This window comes from Salarias fasciatus, chromosome 8 (assembly GCF_902148845.1).
Source record: "Salarias fasciatus chromosome 8, fSalaFa1.1, whole genome shotgun sequence".
Taxonomy (NCBI): Eukaryota; Metazoa; Chordata; class Actinopteri; order Blenniiformes; family Blenniidae; genus Salarias; species Salarias fasciatus.
The window spans coordinates 13392964-13409030 of record NC_043752.1 but is presented as its reverse complement, the minus strand read 5'-3'; the positions used below and the strand labels follow the sequence as shown (position 1 = coordinate 13409030).

Below are 16067 nucleotides of genomic sequence, written 5' to 3'. Positions count from 1 at the left end.
CCTGCCGGCGGCGACGGCAGGCTGCGGTTGACTCGACATGCCTGAGCCGTCGGGGCATCAGGGGGCGCTGGCCGGAGCTCCCCGACGCGCCTGAATCCCGCTCTGTTTGTTTTCGCTCCGGTGGAGGAGGAGGAGGAGGAGGAGGAGGAAGGGGGGGTCGGCCACAAGTCGATCATGCCGAAGAACAGGGAGAAATTCAGCCCGGATCCGTCCGTCCAGATGACCAAGATGAGCGTGATCATCCCCTTCTCGCCAGATGTGCCCTGTGACAACAACGGGCAGCGGATGTGGTGGGCTTTCCTCGCCTCGTCCATGGTGACTTTCTTCGGGGGGCTCTTCATCATCCTCCTGTGGAGAACTCTCAAGTACCTGTGGACTGTCTGCTGCCACTGCAACGCCAAGAAGAAGGTACGCCGGGGTCAATCCACACAGCGCTGCTCTTTGATTCAATTCATGGCAGAGGTTTTAGTCCAACAGCCACTGCGTGACAACAGTGGTCCAGACACTCTGATTTATGAAATGGGCTTGTAATTAAATCTGTTAAGGCCTCAGCGACAGAGACCACACAGTGCATGACTCTCCATAATGAACTCTTGGCTATTCCTGGCTTTAATGTCTCATACAGAGAAATACAATTCCACTGTGATCGATTTGATACAGGAGGATGGTTGTAAATACTGCTGACACCTGTAGAGTTTTCTGGAAAAGGCTGTTTTAAACATTAATCACATAAAACACTCGGAAACTATTGGTAAAACTAGTGTTAGGGGAAAAGTTATTGAGATAGTTGTTCTGTTATTGATGACTGGAAGTTCACTAATGCTGAAAACAGAAAGGGGACTTAATAAAAGTTAGAAATCTTTCAAACTGACTGTCCAGAAATAATGTCAAGGTTAATCCACATGCCTCCCTGTGCACGCAGAGCTCCCACTCTGTAACCACTGCACACAGTGTCCATCAGAGATCAACACGTCTGATTATTGTGAAGGAAACAAACCTCCCTTCTTCACAGCCGGAGGAACTGAACGCTTCTTTCCACAGGAACATATTGTTACGGCTAAATATCTACATTTACCTGGGATGTTCTCCTCACCAGCTGAGATCATTTGCTATTTTCTGTTAGATGCTTCTGCTCTGCAGTTTTTTGACAGATTTCCGCTGCTCCGGCTCAGGGATGCTTTCGCCCGTTCCCAACACAAACAGCGAGGCCTTCTGCCGCTCCTACACACCTCCGATGTTATCTATGTCCACATTCTCCTCTCATTAGTGTGGATCCTAATGTCTGCGAGCGAGGCAGGCCATCTCTCGTGTCACACACTGTCAAGCACAAACCAAACTCCCTGTTTCCAGTTGAGCATTAATGAGGCTCAGCTCCAGCTTCAGGCCGTCTCTGCAGCAGCTTAAATTCACCTGCGTTTGTAAATCAAGCAGGCGAGGTGGGAAAGGTGGGATGTCGGGCGGCGCTGACCTTTTGGAGGGAGACGCCGATCATTTCCACCTTTTGGTTGAAGCTGGTCACAGTAAACGCCACAGCTGATGATCACCCTCTTTAGAAGATCATTCTGCTGTGATTAAAGGAGAAATGTGCATTTTTTTTGCTGTTCCAGAAATCAAAGTTGTGGCCGCCAGGTCTTCAGGGGTTTATATGCAATTAAAGAAATAACAGCAAATCTTCTTCCTCACATATCTCATGATCTCGCTTGAGTGTTTCTCAGTTTGCTTTTCCAGCTCGAGCTTCTTCTTCTTCTTCCTTTTTTTTTTTTCTTTAATTCATCTGCTTCCTACCAAGTTTTATTTATAGATGTGTGGAAGTGGAGGAGAAAACAAATCAGGATGAGCCTGTTCATTTCAGAGTCCACAGGCGCTCGGCCTCGGTTTGTGTGCGAGCAGCCAGCTTTCCTGTTTTTTTTTTTTTTTTTTTTTTGTGAGCTCCACCAACCTGTTGTGCCACTCAGTGGGAGTCACCCAGAGACGGGTCATCCTTTCACTTCCAATCTCTCTCTCCCTCTCTCTCTCGCTGCCTTTTCCTCATCTCCTAACTCCTGCTCTGTCTCCTCCTCACCCTCTCTCTCCTGTTTTTTTTCTTCCTCTCTCTCTCTCTCTCTCTCTCTCTCTCTCTCTCACTCGAGAATCAACCTTGCTGAGAAGTGTCAGAAATGCAGTGTCAGGTGCATAACCGTATGCGCCATATGAATCAGTGTTTTTGTTGCTAAGCAACTAGCAAGCAAAGAATTTCATTATAAGAGTAAATCTCTCTCGGTTGGTGCGGTCGGACTATCTGGACTGTGAGATGTGGCAGGTTGTGTTGGAGGAGCCCCCCCCCCCCCCCCCCCCCCCCCCCCCTCCCTCCTCCCTGCATGTCATTAGCAGCCTAAACATGGAGCTTTTAGTGCATTGTTCATAGATGGCAGCTGATAATCCCGTTTCCTCCCTTTTTTTCTGGTTTGTTTTCCCCTCTCGGTGGGGCGTTCGCGGCCCCTGCTCTGCTCTGACAGCTCCTCCGTCTGAGACCGAGCCTCTGTGGCTCTGCGTTTCCCCCCGTCTGGCAGAAATCAATGAAACTCATCATTTGTGAGGCCCTGATGAATGGCTGCTATTATCCGTCTAGGAAGAAGAAAGGCCGAATCTGTGTTTCGTCGTGGAGGCTCTGCCGTCGCGTTGCAGGCTCCCTCTTCGAGTTTCATTGTTGGATTTTTGTGTTCGGCGGGGCGGCTGGAGGTCACACACACACACACACACACACACACACACACACACACACACACACACACCCCGGATCCGACGGCGAGCTGCCGCTTGAAAGTAAATGTACCGTTTTGTGAAGGTATTAAAAGTAGCCCTTCAGCTCCAAGAAATATATCCCAGCCGAGGGATGGAAGTGCTGCTGGCTCCATCCGGGACTTTGATCTATAGTGAAGAAAAAAAAAAACCCCTGCATGGATTGAGATGAAATTTAGTACAGACATCCACGGTCGCCTCAAGATGATTTCCTTTGCGAATCCCTTACATTTCCCCTTTAGAACCAGCATGGAGTCCACTGATTGCCTCTGGGGGAATCGACCAGCAGGTATTGGATGGATTTTGATGGCAATTGTTACAGTTTTATGTGGAATATACATTCAGAGGGCGTTTCATCCACATACTAGACCTCTGTGGAGACAGTACTTCACTAAGTCAAACCCTACGTTTCCTGATGTAAACACTAGTCTCACTATGAAGCAAGAGGTCGTCCAGACTGCTGTTAACACACCAGCACTGATCCACAAAGAAAACTACGCTGGAAGGCAGCGTCATTTATTTAACACGGAGCCCGTCAGGCGTTTGAAGTCTCCTCTGCGATTCCTCCCGTCACTCTTCTGTATTAAGAAAGGAACTATATTCCTTGTAATGTCTGTTTAATTGGCTGTGTAATTAGGCGAGTGTCAGCTCCCCGCGTTGCATAAAATAAGCGGCGTGCTGCACCTCGGCTGCCGGCGCGCCATCTGGGCTCCAACAGGTCTCCCATTAACGCAAACGCTAAACGTGGAACCAGTTCCTTTCTGCAGGCCCTTCTCAAGTCTCAGCGATCAAACCGATCACTGAAAACTGTTTTGTTTTTTGCATCTGAATGCTATTTTTGTGTAAATATTCCAGATTAAAAGCTAGTAAACGAGTTTATTTTCAGTCAGTCAAACTGCTCACAAGGTGTCCATTGTAGGTTTAGTTGACTTCCTCTATACGTTTAATGAAAATATAACGCCAACCAAACTGCGCTCGCTCAGTCCGTGATTCACTGTTTGCAGGAGCTTGTTACTAATTACCATATACACAGCTCAGATCAGAAATAGTGACTCACGCATTCTTCCTCCTCCGAGAATGTATGGCTTCATTATTAATGCAATTTATGCTAATATATCTTTAAATAATGGATCCATTTTTGGAGGAATTGTGTCACGAGCCAGATGTTCTATTCTGGTTTAACGCGCCGGATCTTTGAGCGATGATCTCTCAGCGGAGTCGGATAATGGGCGACCAGCGCTGATCGATGACCTGTGGTGTCAGGGAGACCTGACTCGGGAGGAAGAAGAGAGCGAAAACCTAAATTTGGAGGATCGGGACCACTTATCAAAGTGACGGAGCTGCCTGTAATGGCCGCCTGTACTTTTCTGGTCCATGTCGCCATTAAAATTGCATCGCGTCTTTTATCACTTCGTTCACATAAAGTCCTGTGAAGGATCTTCTTCTTTTGATTAGTGATTTTAAACCAGTGCTTTCAAACTCTTATATACCGCGTGACGGTGGAGCGTCGTTACTTCTGTAACCCTGCAGTAAACAAATCATGCGTGAAAAGTGTTGGAAGAGGTTTTTAAAGTGCGGCCCTGTGTCTCGTTGGCCGCAGCAGCTTCTAAGTGAACTGGACATGTTATTATCGTTTGATCAAGTTATCTGCTGGGCCCAAAGGAAGTGGACTTCGGTCTGCTCTGACGAATGGCTCCAAACATGATTGGATTTCTTTGTGCAGCCACCCTCTGTGTTTAGTAATAACCGGGGGAAACAGCTGAACGGCGAGGCCCGTGCGCTGAGACCGAGACGCTGTTTCCAGTTCGAGCGGCGATGATTTCTCCTCTAAACTCCACCTCCGGCGAGAATATTGTACTTTTTACACCACAGCATGTGTCTGACAGTTTATTGAATATAAAACAGTGTTTCTGGTGGCTTCTCAGTGAATTACATGTTGTTGATGAACTCTTGGATGCTGCAGTTCTTTCATTTATTTCATGTTTGCCCAGTAATATATTTTGTTTTCTTTCTCTTTTTCACATGATTACTATCTCTATTTTCTGAAAACAAAACAATTTAAATTCAATTTCTCTCATTTATCAAAGCTACATACTTGCTTTGACATTATTATTTTTCCTTAAATTGGTTAAATTCTACTAGTTACAATCATTGATCTTGAGAATCAATTTTATGTTCCTATCTTGTTCTTTTTTTCTCCCCCCAAAAAAATCTATAGTTGACAGATCTGAAATTAAAAAGACTCCATGCTCAGCGCGCCCACACACTCTGCTTGACCGAGTTGTTTTCCATCCTGCCGTATTATGAAAGAAGCCGCAGCTGAAACGAGCCTCTAATAGAAACACACTTTATCTGCTGGAGCGTTTTTTTCACTCGCCCGTCTTCCTTCTGAACCAGGCTGCCTCCAAACACATGATCTGGTTTTCTGATCACAGCGGTTCCTGCGTTCTGAACCACCGTCTTTCATCCAGTCTTTGGATTTCAGAGAGGGTGGAGGGTGGAGGGTGGGGGAGGCGGCACAGCACATGTTGCATGCCGTCCTGTTGCAGGGGACACACACACACACACACACACACACACACACACACACACACACACTGTGCATCTAGAGAATGTGATGCATCGAAGTCTCGGGCATCAACACCACAACAAAAGAGGAGTGTCGTAACGCCGCCTGAATGGAACACATGTAAACAGCACGCAGCTATTTTTTACAACTTGGGAGAGGCCGTTAAGGTGGAGGAGGAGGAGGAGGAGGAGGAGGAGGAGGAGGAGACGTCACGGGGGGAGAGACGGCTGACGGGTGTTTCATCGGGGAACGTGTCTAACCTCTGTGTCCTGTCTCGATTTCCTGCTCTGTGAATCATGTCAATTCCAGAGAGAGAGAGAGAGAGAGAGAGAGAGAGAGAGAGAGAGAGATGGAGATGGACAGGCAGGGAGGCGAGCGGCCCACTCAGTGGAGCAGAAACACCAGGAGCTCAGCGGCTGCCATGGATACACTCCTGGAGTCTCTTCGCCGGCCTCTCCCTCTCTGTGTTTACTGTCTCCGTGCGTGCAGGCATGTGCACGGCTTGATTCTGGAGGCCAGGCTGCTATATTTAAGACTGATGCGTTCTAATGTATGTATCTGATGTGGCGACTTTCGGTCCGGCTGTCAGTCAAACAACACGGAGGACGGTTTCTCTTCAAGCTGATGCAGCTAGTTCTGTTTTTTTTTATCTGTAAATCTCCTTCATCCATCCTTCATGGCTGCTTTATCCACTAGAGTTAAACTCTTTCCCTCAGTGGGAAAACATGCGAACATCTCTCGGTTAACGCAGTGAAACCCAAACACACTCTCACACTCACACCTGTGAACCAGTCCGTCGTCATCTATCTTAGCAGCGTCTTCTTTTCTTCTTCTGAACTTACTTAAAGTCTCCCTTTCACCAATGAGAATCCCTGAACTGAGTGATCTGCACTTCAAGAGGCGTCTGTGGGGTTGTGTTTCCATGGAGGTGCTTTAAGCGCTTCACTGGGAGGAAGGAAAGAAATTCAAACTCCTAAAGATCCGTAAGACGTTAAAACTGCAAGTAAGTAGAGATAATACGCCAAGTAGGACAGTTTTTGCAGGAGTTACTCCGATCTTCAATTTTTCTAGTTTAATCCTTTGGTTTTCTTGAGAATCGGGATTTCCTTCTCTGTATTTCAAGCACTTTTTAACCACTTATGATATCTTTACAATGACAAAAAAGAGAAGAATCATCGACTTTCTAACAGATTTAACTCTAAATCTAAGAATATACTGGACGTTTCCACATATTTCTGTTGATTTTCCCTGAAAACTATTGAAATCCTGATCTCAGACAGTATAATATGTTCTCTGCGACAAAAGGTTTGGGATTTGAAAGTCACAGTCTGTTCCTGTTAACAAGGTTAAACTCCTTTCTATCAATCTGTGAAACGGATCATTTTTTAATGTTCCCACGAAGTTTGCTGAACTCGTCTCGCTCCTCTTTTTTCTTGCAGGAGGTGCATCGGATCACCACGGGCGACGGCATCAAGCGCACGGACAAGGACGACGCGGCGGCCAGCGAGGTGGGCTGGATGACCTCGGTCAAAGACTGGGCCGGGGTCATGATATCGGCTCAGACGCTGACGGGGAGAGTCCTGGTGAGTTTAACCGCTCTGTGGCTTTTGTTTTTCCAAAAGATGAGTCGAGGTGAAACTCGCGCCGAGTCGTAAATTTGCTTGAATGTTCCTTGAATTCGTCTTCGCCGGGTCTGACTCATAAATATATCATCTCGAAGTGGGTTATCTCTCCGATGGCGAGGCGGACGCATCAAAACAAATCCAGGGCGGCAGAGCGGGGAGATTTTAAGGAGTGTGTTGAGGTGATGCATCTCGCGGTGTCCTCAGACAACGCAAAGCGTGTAACCTGTTCGCCGCGAGAGAAGCGCCTCTTCTCTCCTGTTTGTTTCGTTTCTCGTGGGGTGCGCGAGGATTTGCTCGGAGTGATGAAATGAAATGGCGTGAGTGGGAGGACCGTGCCAAGGCTTGCCGCAGCGCCGGAGGCCTGATCCCACTTTCAGCCCACCCCTTTAAATGTGGCGCAGCATCTGGAGTTGGCTCGGCGTGTGGAGGTTGTTAATCATGAAGGCCGGCTGAGCAGAAAACACTCAGCTCTCCAGGTCTGATGGGGAATATTAATTAATGTTTACATTGGAGGGGGAAAAAAAAGAAAAAGGAGTGAGTGACTGCAGTGGAGAAGAACATGAGATGTGGCTGTTTTTTTAATTTTGTTTGCCATATATGGGAAAACTGTTCGCTCCACAACCTAACTAAAGATTACTTTCATGATGTCTATTATGAGGAGGCTTCCTGTCCGGCTCCATCTTCTCTGCTTGAATGAAAGACTTTTTTCAGTTGTGACTGAAGGGTTAGCCGAGTTTTTGTTTACTAAAGTCTCCCGACACACTCTGTGAACTCAGAAACTCCCATCTACCCCGTGGATGGACATCTGGGTCAGCAAGGCTCATCCGATGAAAGAGATTTACGTCTTTCAATTTCAGTTTGAATGACAACGCTGCTCATTTGTCGTTCGGAGGTTCGTCGAGTCAAGCCCTCTGTTGTTAATTAGAGCTGATGTGTTTCGCCGTGAGCTTCCGTAAAGAGGTGATTAATGCCCGGGCTGGACGGCGACACGTCTGAGGCTCTCACTTTGGGCTAAAAACAGCTCATCCTGTTTGCCTCCCCTCCAAATGTCGTATGAAACTCGCGCTCGTCTTCTGTTTGTTCGTCCCAGGCGCAGACGTGAGGGACTCTTCATGTTGACGCCAGCATATTGCCGACGGAAGCGCGACTCCGGCTCCTCCGCCGTCCTGCGTTTCCTTGTTTTTACCACTTTGAAACACCAACGCTCCCCTCAACTCTGTGTGCGCGCGCGTGTGTGTGTGTGTGGCTCAAGTGCTCTGTCTCAATGATGGCTTGACACACAACTGTTTAGCGAGTGCTCGTCTGTAACCATGGCAACTGCAGCTTACCTAAACACAGCAGATGTGTGTTTTTCTATTGCAGCCTTTTAGGGGCCACATTAAAGCCCATTTCCAGGCCGTCTGAGAGCAAATTCTAACAGGGAGCCAGACAGAGGGTGTGTGTGTGTGTGTGTGTGTGTTCGTGTGCACATGTACAGGTGGGCAGGTATTTATCGCCTAAATCTGTTTATACAGCTGTGGTCACGGTGACTTTTCTCCTATGCTGTACCTTGCGTTGCAGTCCAGCCATCTACATTTTGGATTTGTAATTCCATTCATTTCTTAAATGCGACTTTTCAAGAGATTTCATTGCATGGTTGTTATCGATCACACATTTTTGGCACGTGCACTGTAAATAGTTGACACCTCCTGCTAAAATGAGTGTTTCAGACCTCACAGTTGCAGGTCGAGAGCTGTGTGTTTGCCCCTGACGTGATCGCTGAGTGACAGACAGGTTGCGGCCGCCCCGCGGTCGGCCCCCCCACCCCGAGGCCCGGTGTTCGTTTGCCCGGCCCGGCTTCACATCTCCGTAGATCGTAAGAGATCAAAACCCGGGCCGCCTCCGGGGCTATTTGATTAGCAGGACTCTTCCCGATGCCCTTTTCAGCTTGCAAAGGTTTATCTGCAGGAGATCGGTGCCCTGCTCTTCAAGCGAGGCCTCGTGTTTGTATTCGCATTTCAGGTCAGCCGTATTTAAGGACACCGTCTCCCCCAGATTGGGGACACAGAAGGATCCCATCTGTCAGTTTATGCATTATTGCATTCCCCCCCTCCCCCTCCTCGCCACTTTTGCATCAAACCAGATCTCCCTCTCTATTCATCTCGCATGTCATCATGTTGCTGTTTGCACTCGTCAGACAAACAGAGCTCACTTTGGGACCTGAGCAGGTGGCTGCAGTTTGTACCTGAGCCCAAATAAAAAACCCCACAGGTCCCCCGTAATGTCATGTTCGAGTTCCACTTCCTTCAAGAGAAATTTCAAAACTGCAGCTATGTGAAAAAAAAACGTGATACCCCCTAAAAGACGGAACCCTGCCGAGTGACATTTAGCCCACGTGCGCTCGCCGCTGGAGGTCCACGGGGGGGCCGGGATGTCGCAGGGCTATTATTCGGACCGGAGAAAGGTTTTCTATTCATGGACGGGCAGAGATGCCCTCTGACACGCTGGACTTTGCTGTCTTTGCCCCCCTGAACCCGGAGTCAGTGGCTGAAAGTCAGAGCTGAATGGATCGTCTGCTGGTTTATAAACAGCACCGTGCTGCATGATTCATCACTGTAAAAGCCTCTATTATAGTTATTTTTACCTACATTTACTATATATTCATGTGAAATGTGCAATCTTCCCTAAGTAAAGAAAACAGTATTTAATTGTTGATATTCTCACATTACGATATCTGCTTTTTAACCACTTTCACTCTTTTTTTGACTCTGAGGTTTAAATAAATGTGTCAAGAAGTCAGTCAGATTCTGTTTACGTGTTCATTTCAAATATTTTTATCTCTTTCTACAAACCTGACCTCATGAGGAAGTGAAGAAACCAGAACAAATCAGTTTTATTTTACTGCCACTTTCTTGTTTTATAGAGCAAACTTTTCTGAATTTAAAAAAAAAACCTTTTATTTAACCTTTATGTAACCCGGTGAGTCATTAAAACAGCTTGTTGTTTCCTTTAGTGAGTAATCATCTGCTAAACAGACGAAACTCTAAATTTAAAGGTGCAGCTGTGGGACATTAATGTGTCTGCTGTGTGTACCTGTGGCAAGATTCACGGTATAAACCTCCAGTGCCGAATTCAAGACGAACCTGTCCACTTTTGTTTTTATTTGAAATTCTTCCAGTTCATGTGTGATTAATATTCTGCTGTCCCTTATAGCTTTGATTAAACAGACATTTGCTGACTTATTTTGGAATATCACTTGTTCGTATCACTTTATAAATGCCCTAAAATATTAACATTCTCTACTTTAGACTAGCTGTAATTGTCTGACTCCATCCGTGATGAAGAATACCACGATGACCTTTCTCCTTCGTGTGTGATCATCCGGATCTCTCAGGATATTGCCACCTTTAGTTGGACTTAAGAATCCAAAGTCCCTGTTTGTTTTTGCTCATCCCCGCAACCTTTACAGGTTAAACACCGAACGCAATATGTCAGCTTTGGCAAAGGTTCTTCTTATCTTATCGTCGCCAGCTGTCCAGCGGAGCCGTGCTCCCGGTTCAGCCGTCTCGGTTTACCGGGGTCGGCGTGGGGAGGAAGTCCTAGTGGGAGTCGTCCTCTGACTCCGCTGCCGGCGTCTAGATGTGACGTCGCCCAGGGAGGAAATAAGCTATGAGCGAAATTGTAGGTGGGCCACAAGGGCTTTTTCATCAGGCAGACAAACTCACCTCCTCCTCTGAGCGGCAGCCATCGAGCCACGACATGGAAAAGCTTTTTGTCTGATGAGATTAAAAAAAGGAAAAAAGAGAGAGAGAGAGAGAGAGTAAACACTGCTGTGGTGGCTTGCTCTCTCGTCCCTCGTTGGTGTTTGCTGCAGAAATGCGCCATCGGAAAGTGGCGGGAGCGCTTATCCTTTACATGACTGAGAATTCAGCTTCATTATCGCACGTCGGGCTCAGCGGCACGACGGAGCTCCACCGGCGTTTAACGCCCGTGCCCTTTTCTTGACATTCCCAGTTGACTCCTGGCTGCGGATGAGGGCGGATATTCTTTCAGCGCGCCCGTGGCCTCGTGGCAAAGACGGGGCCGCCGGTTACCACCTGTGGACTCTGGTGCCAACGGGATCGTGTGTGACTTTCACCGCGGAAGGGAACAATGTGGCGATGGCGGCGGCGGCGCTCGGCTCCATGCCCGCCTCTGAGTCTGCCGCTATTTTGGGGTGACAGCAGCTGCCAGGCCTGTTTTGTCAGGGCCTTCCAGCAAGAAACAATACCATGTGAGACTGGAGTTACTCTGCTGTTTGGTTTTCTCCAGTCAAAACCAAGAATGTGCGTAATATACTGCGTATTTATCACCATCGCGCAATATGCTGATTGGAAAAGACCGACTGAACTGTAATAAATTGTTTGCGTTCACTGCGCATTAATGATCTGCACGTCAACGTATTTTGCAGTTCAGATGGAGTCCCACAATCCTCTGTTTTTGTTGACAGTGGATCGCACTTCACTTCATTGTTACAACATTCTTTCAAACCCGGTGGCCACAGGGAAGGAGTAAGAAGCACAAAAATCGAGAACGATAACCGGCACTTCTGCTTTTGTGAAAGAATAATAAAACACAATATACTGTCAGAATTTTCCTTCAGTTTATACAAAACATATTAACTTGAGGAAAGAAAGGAATCGAGATCAGATGTGTGTTTGTTCACAGCTGTTCTGCAGATATGAAGAGTAGAATGAACGGTAGTACAGCAGTGGGCTGGATGTGGATTACTGGGTTTTACAATCCCTACGTTGATGTTTGATCCCAGATCTCACGCTCCCGGTCTGTTGTGGCCTTATAGCTCTGCTCCAACGTTTCTGAATCGATGATTCACATTTCGCTTTTGTTTTTCTTAATAGATGAACCCTTGTGTGTAATTTACAGCTTCACTGGCAGCTATTCCCTCGGTACCTTTCGCTCACTGTTAACTTCAGTGTTGTAAATGTCACAAGAGATTCTTGTTTACCGTGTTGATTCGTGTTCCCACATAACACTTCGGTTTATTCAATCTTTTCTACTAAGATTCCAGTTCGTTAATGCATGCGGCGTTAACACGAGTACATCCAGGTTACTTCATTTAACACTTCTGGTCTCAGTCGCCGGTGTGTGTAGTCTCTCCTTCATAATATTTGCCCTCAGTTGCAGCAGCTCAGTGACAAATCCTGAATCCTCCGTTCGCACATTTGTTGGACGTTGTCTCGACCTGTGGCCATCTGTCCCTGCAGAGGCTGCAGACCGGGAGTTGTTGTATCCTTAACACTCTCCGCTCACCGAGCCAAATTCTGCAATCACGCCGCTGCTGTTGGACACCGGCGAGTATCAGGTGCGATAATTACCGCTCCCCGGGGTGGCAGAGGGGCGAGGCGGCATTTCTAATTTGGAACTTCTTCTATGTTTGGCCACTTCAATTTCAGCAGCATCTCATTTGGCACAAACAATCAGCGCGGTATAATTAGTTTGGCGGAGTGGCGCCAAATAAATAAAGCTGTGGGGATGAGTTCTGTCGTAAGATTCTTCCCTATTCCTGCGATTCATTTTTCTTTTTCATTTGTGGATTCCATTAAAGATTATTACTCCGCACCGCAACGGCTAAACAGACCGTTGCTCTTGTGGCGCGGCTCCGCGGCTTCAGAATGAATCACAGTCTTGTGAAAGACGGGCGTGAAAGTGGTGTAAATGAGGTGAGTCCTGATGGATACTTAGCATCCAGCAGGCTGTTCCTTTGGCCAGTGCAGTTTAATTAATTAACACGGACACTTAGAGCAGATGAAGATGTGGAGAGAAGAGGAGGATGTGTGGGTTGGTCTCATCAAGGTTTATCATTCATTTTCAAAAGTTCGCTTTGACTCCAGTTCTCTTTCTTTGCACTGAATTCAACAATATCGCAGGACGTCGTCATTTTTTTTTTCCATTTATTTTCTTCCATTTATTAAAATACATATATAACACAAAAGACCTGTATTTAACCACATCCAATAATACTAAAACTTTCAACAGAAAACAGGCAGGTTCAACGTTCAGTTTCTTTCATTTGTGCTCGAAAAGACGTGGGAAGAAGAAACCTGTGTGGGAGAGTCGATAAAAACACGTTGAAGGCTGCAGGAACGCCAACATTTCCCATTTTCAAACTGAAACTGAACCATTTAGCAGATTTCTGGAGCTTCTAAGAGTCTGTGATTCAGCATTTGGTGGATTTGACTAATTTCTGTGCTTCCTTTGTGACATTTGGGCGAAACATGATTTGCCGCACAGCCCGGTTCCAGCATCGGGATGGCAGAGGGGTCGGCCGTCTCTGCTCCCGGTGACAGTTTCACATGTTCAGACAAACCGTGCATCGCTCTGCGGGGTTAAGATTAGTGCGCCGCTGGCTCAGAGAGAAACACTGGAGCAAGCAGGATTAGCCTACATTTTTAGAAAGAAATTTCCAAAAGAGAATTATTTAAATATTTCTGGACTTTTTCTTTTTTTTTTCTGATTTGTTTTAAAGGTTATTGTGCTTTTCGAGCTCACTGGGCTGCAGCTAAAGCAACTTTGACGCCGTTGATTCGCCACTTTTACTCAAATATGAGGATTTTCTTCTCGGGACATCACACACAGTAACATCTATTTTGTTGCTTTTCATCCTTTGTCATCGTCTCCCTCTCTCGTTTTCGAGTGTGAAGGAAGTGAATTACAGCTCCGTACGCGGGTTTCCGACAGACAACAAGAGGAAACTCGTCTAACCCCCCCACCTCCATCCATCGTAAGCTCTTTACGCCTCAGTGTGAGAGTGGTTGGGCTGCTTCCAGGATGGCTTAAATCATGGCTAAGCCACTGTGGGATTTGGGGGTTCCACTCTGCGTCTCTCATTGTGGATATTTCAATATCTGGACGCTGCCGCAGACTCGAAGTCCGACCAGAGCTGAACGTGGATGAGTCTTGTCACGTTAAAGGGGAAATCCCAGCGTCGGGTTGAAGGGGATGGCGGGCGGCAGCGTTGTTTTCACAGCTCAGGGTGGGGGGGGGGACGCCGTTGGCGCTCATAGATCCGATCGCTCCACTATATACAGTGTCAAACAAACAGGGGGTCGGCTTTCAGGCCGCGGGTAGTTACAGTGCAACCTATACAGCATGAAACGCAAACTGAGCACCTGCGCACGGCTGCCAGGAGTTTGACGGGGGCTCCGGTTACAAAGTGCTTTGCCCCCCCATGATTATTTTAATATCCACGAACATGAGGCTACTGTTTTCAGCTGAAAAAGTACAGTTTCATTTGATCAATATTTATCCTCTGCTGTAAAAAAAACCCACTATTAACTGATTCCGTTAAACTTTCATCCAAACAAGAAAAATTTAAATACCTTCCTAACAACATTACACATGTTATGGCCCAAAAATCCACAGCGATCGTTGGAAGATATTTACTTAAAAGAAGTCCTTGTGAAGTTTATTGGAAATTGTGCGAAAGGGCTTTTTTCATTCGTCTCTGAAAGAATTACTCTTGATTTGTTGCATCCCTGCTACTTAAACCTGAGGTGAAGGTTAACTCCACCTGATTTATCGTGGCGGTCTGCGGCAGAGAAAATTGTGTCTCATAAAAGGCATAAAATCTGCGGCTGGCCTCAGTCGGATGGAAGAGCGGGAGTGAGACACTTCAATACGTTACAGCAGGAAGCAAGAAAATGGCTTAAAAGTCACTTAAATATAATCAGTCGTTCCACTGATTAGTTTTACATCAATTATCGACACAAATCAAAGTTATCACCATGTTTTCTTTTCCAATTTATCATTTTTTGTCACTGTTATCAGATGATAATTCCAAATGTTTGAAGGATGATTACCTGCTTCTTATGTATTTTGCTTGAAAGTTGAAGTGAGAGTTTTTCTAGTTGACGGTGTTTCTGCCCTCAGTATCAAACTCTCCTGGACTCACTTCATGTTCCCCTCTCAGCTCCACATTATGCCAAATGTAATTACAGGCAGATAACCAGAGGGGCTGTTCTCCTCTCACTGACACAAAGGTCATGATCATTACTTTTGAGATCTTTTTTTTTAATCTAATACTACGATCATAATACGTGGAGCCCATCTTTCAGAACCCCTCCCTCTTCCTTCCTTTCTCTTCTGGAGTCCCAGCAGAAATCTGCAGGTTTCCTCCCTGCTGTGAGCCCTACTTTTTTTTTTTTTTAATTGTGCACATATTCTGTAAAGTTTAGTTGAGTGTGTCAGGAGAAATGTCTGACAATGAAATACCCCAAAAAAAAAACAAAAAACAAAACAAGCACAGATGCTTTGTCCCGAAAGATTCCGCTTTTGTTTTGTTTTATTTTCATTTTCCCCGGCTTTGCGGATCTCCCCGGTGTGTTGCTCCTCACGCGGGTGCCTTTTAATTTGTCTCCGCTCGGTCCCCGCGCACGCCGCGGTGGAGCGGCGGCGCCGTGCCGCCGCTCCGGGCTCCGGGTCTCCTGGCAGGAACGAAAACTTCTAATGAGCCACCAGGAACTGCTGCGCCAGGAAGTTTCCTCCAGTGCCTCCTGTAATTAGCAAAAACAATGTTCAGAGTCAGTGTGTGGCGTGACGCATTGTTTATATCGGCTTTATGGACTTAATGAATAAAATATCTTCTAGATCTGGCAAAATGGATGGCGTTGGAGTTCGATGGAGTTTTGAAAAGAGATGTTTAACAGTTTGATCTATATTTCACCCGACGAGCCGATGTCTCCTGAACTCCAGCCAGTGCTTTAATGTCTTCATCCATCTTCGTGCTCGTTTCAGTGAAAGTAGAAGTTCCTGTGAGGATTGCTGCAGTAACTCGGAGTCTCTGCTTCGCATAAAGATCAGATTCTGAATCCTACAGTTTCGCTTCGCTTTCTGCATATTTGTTTGCATTTTTACTCAAATTAATGTTGTGACCTCGTGGGAGGTTTGATATGAAATCTTAATAATTTATGTGTATCTCTAAAGGTCCATTACTGTTCAGCTATTCACTGAAATAAAAATCAGCTATTTAGAAATAATCCGAAACAGATATGGACAGATTTTGTGGAGTAAACTCGGGTCATGCGCTCTGACTTCAGTGACCTTTGAAATCAGGTTTT

At 46.4% G+C, this 16067-nt stretch overlaps 1 protein-coding gene across 14 annotated transcripts in view; it reads left to right on the top strand.

The window, feature by feature from the left end:
* LOC115393585 (calcium-activated potassium channel subunit alpha-1-like) overlaps positions 1-16067 on the top strand; it is a 65503-nt gene continuing 49436 nt past the window's right edge. For all 14 annotated transcript variants that reach the window (XM_030098651.1, XM_030098642.1, XM_030098640.1 and 11 more), the window contains exons 1-2: positions 1-408; positions 6787-6930. In XM_030098651.1, the coding sequence (XP_029954511.1) occupies positions 175-408; positions 6787-6930 (378 nt within the window). In that variant the 5' untranslated portion in view covers positions 1-174. The remainder of the gene's footprint in view (positions 409-6786; positions 6931-16067) is intronic.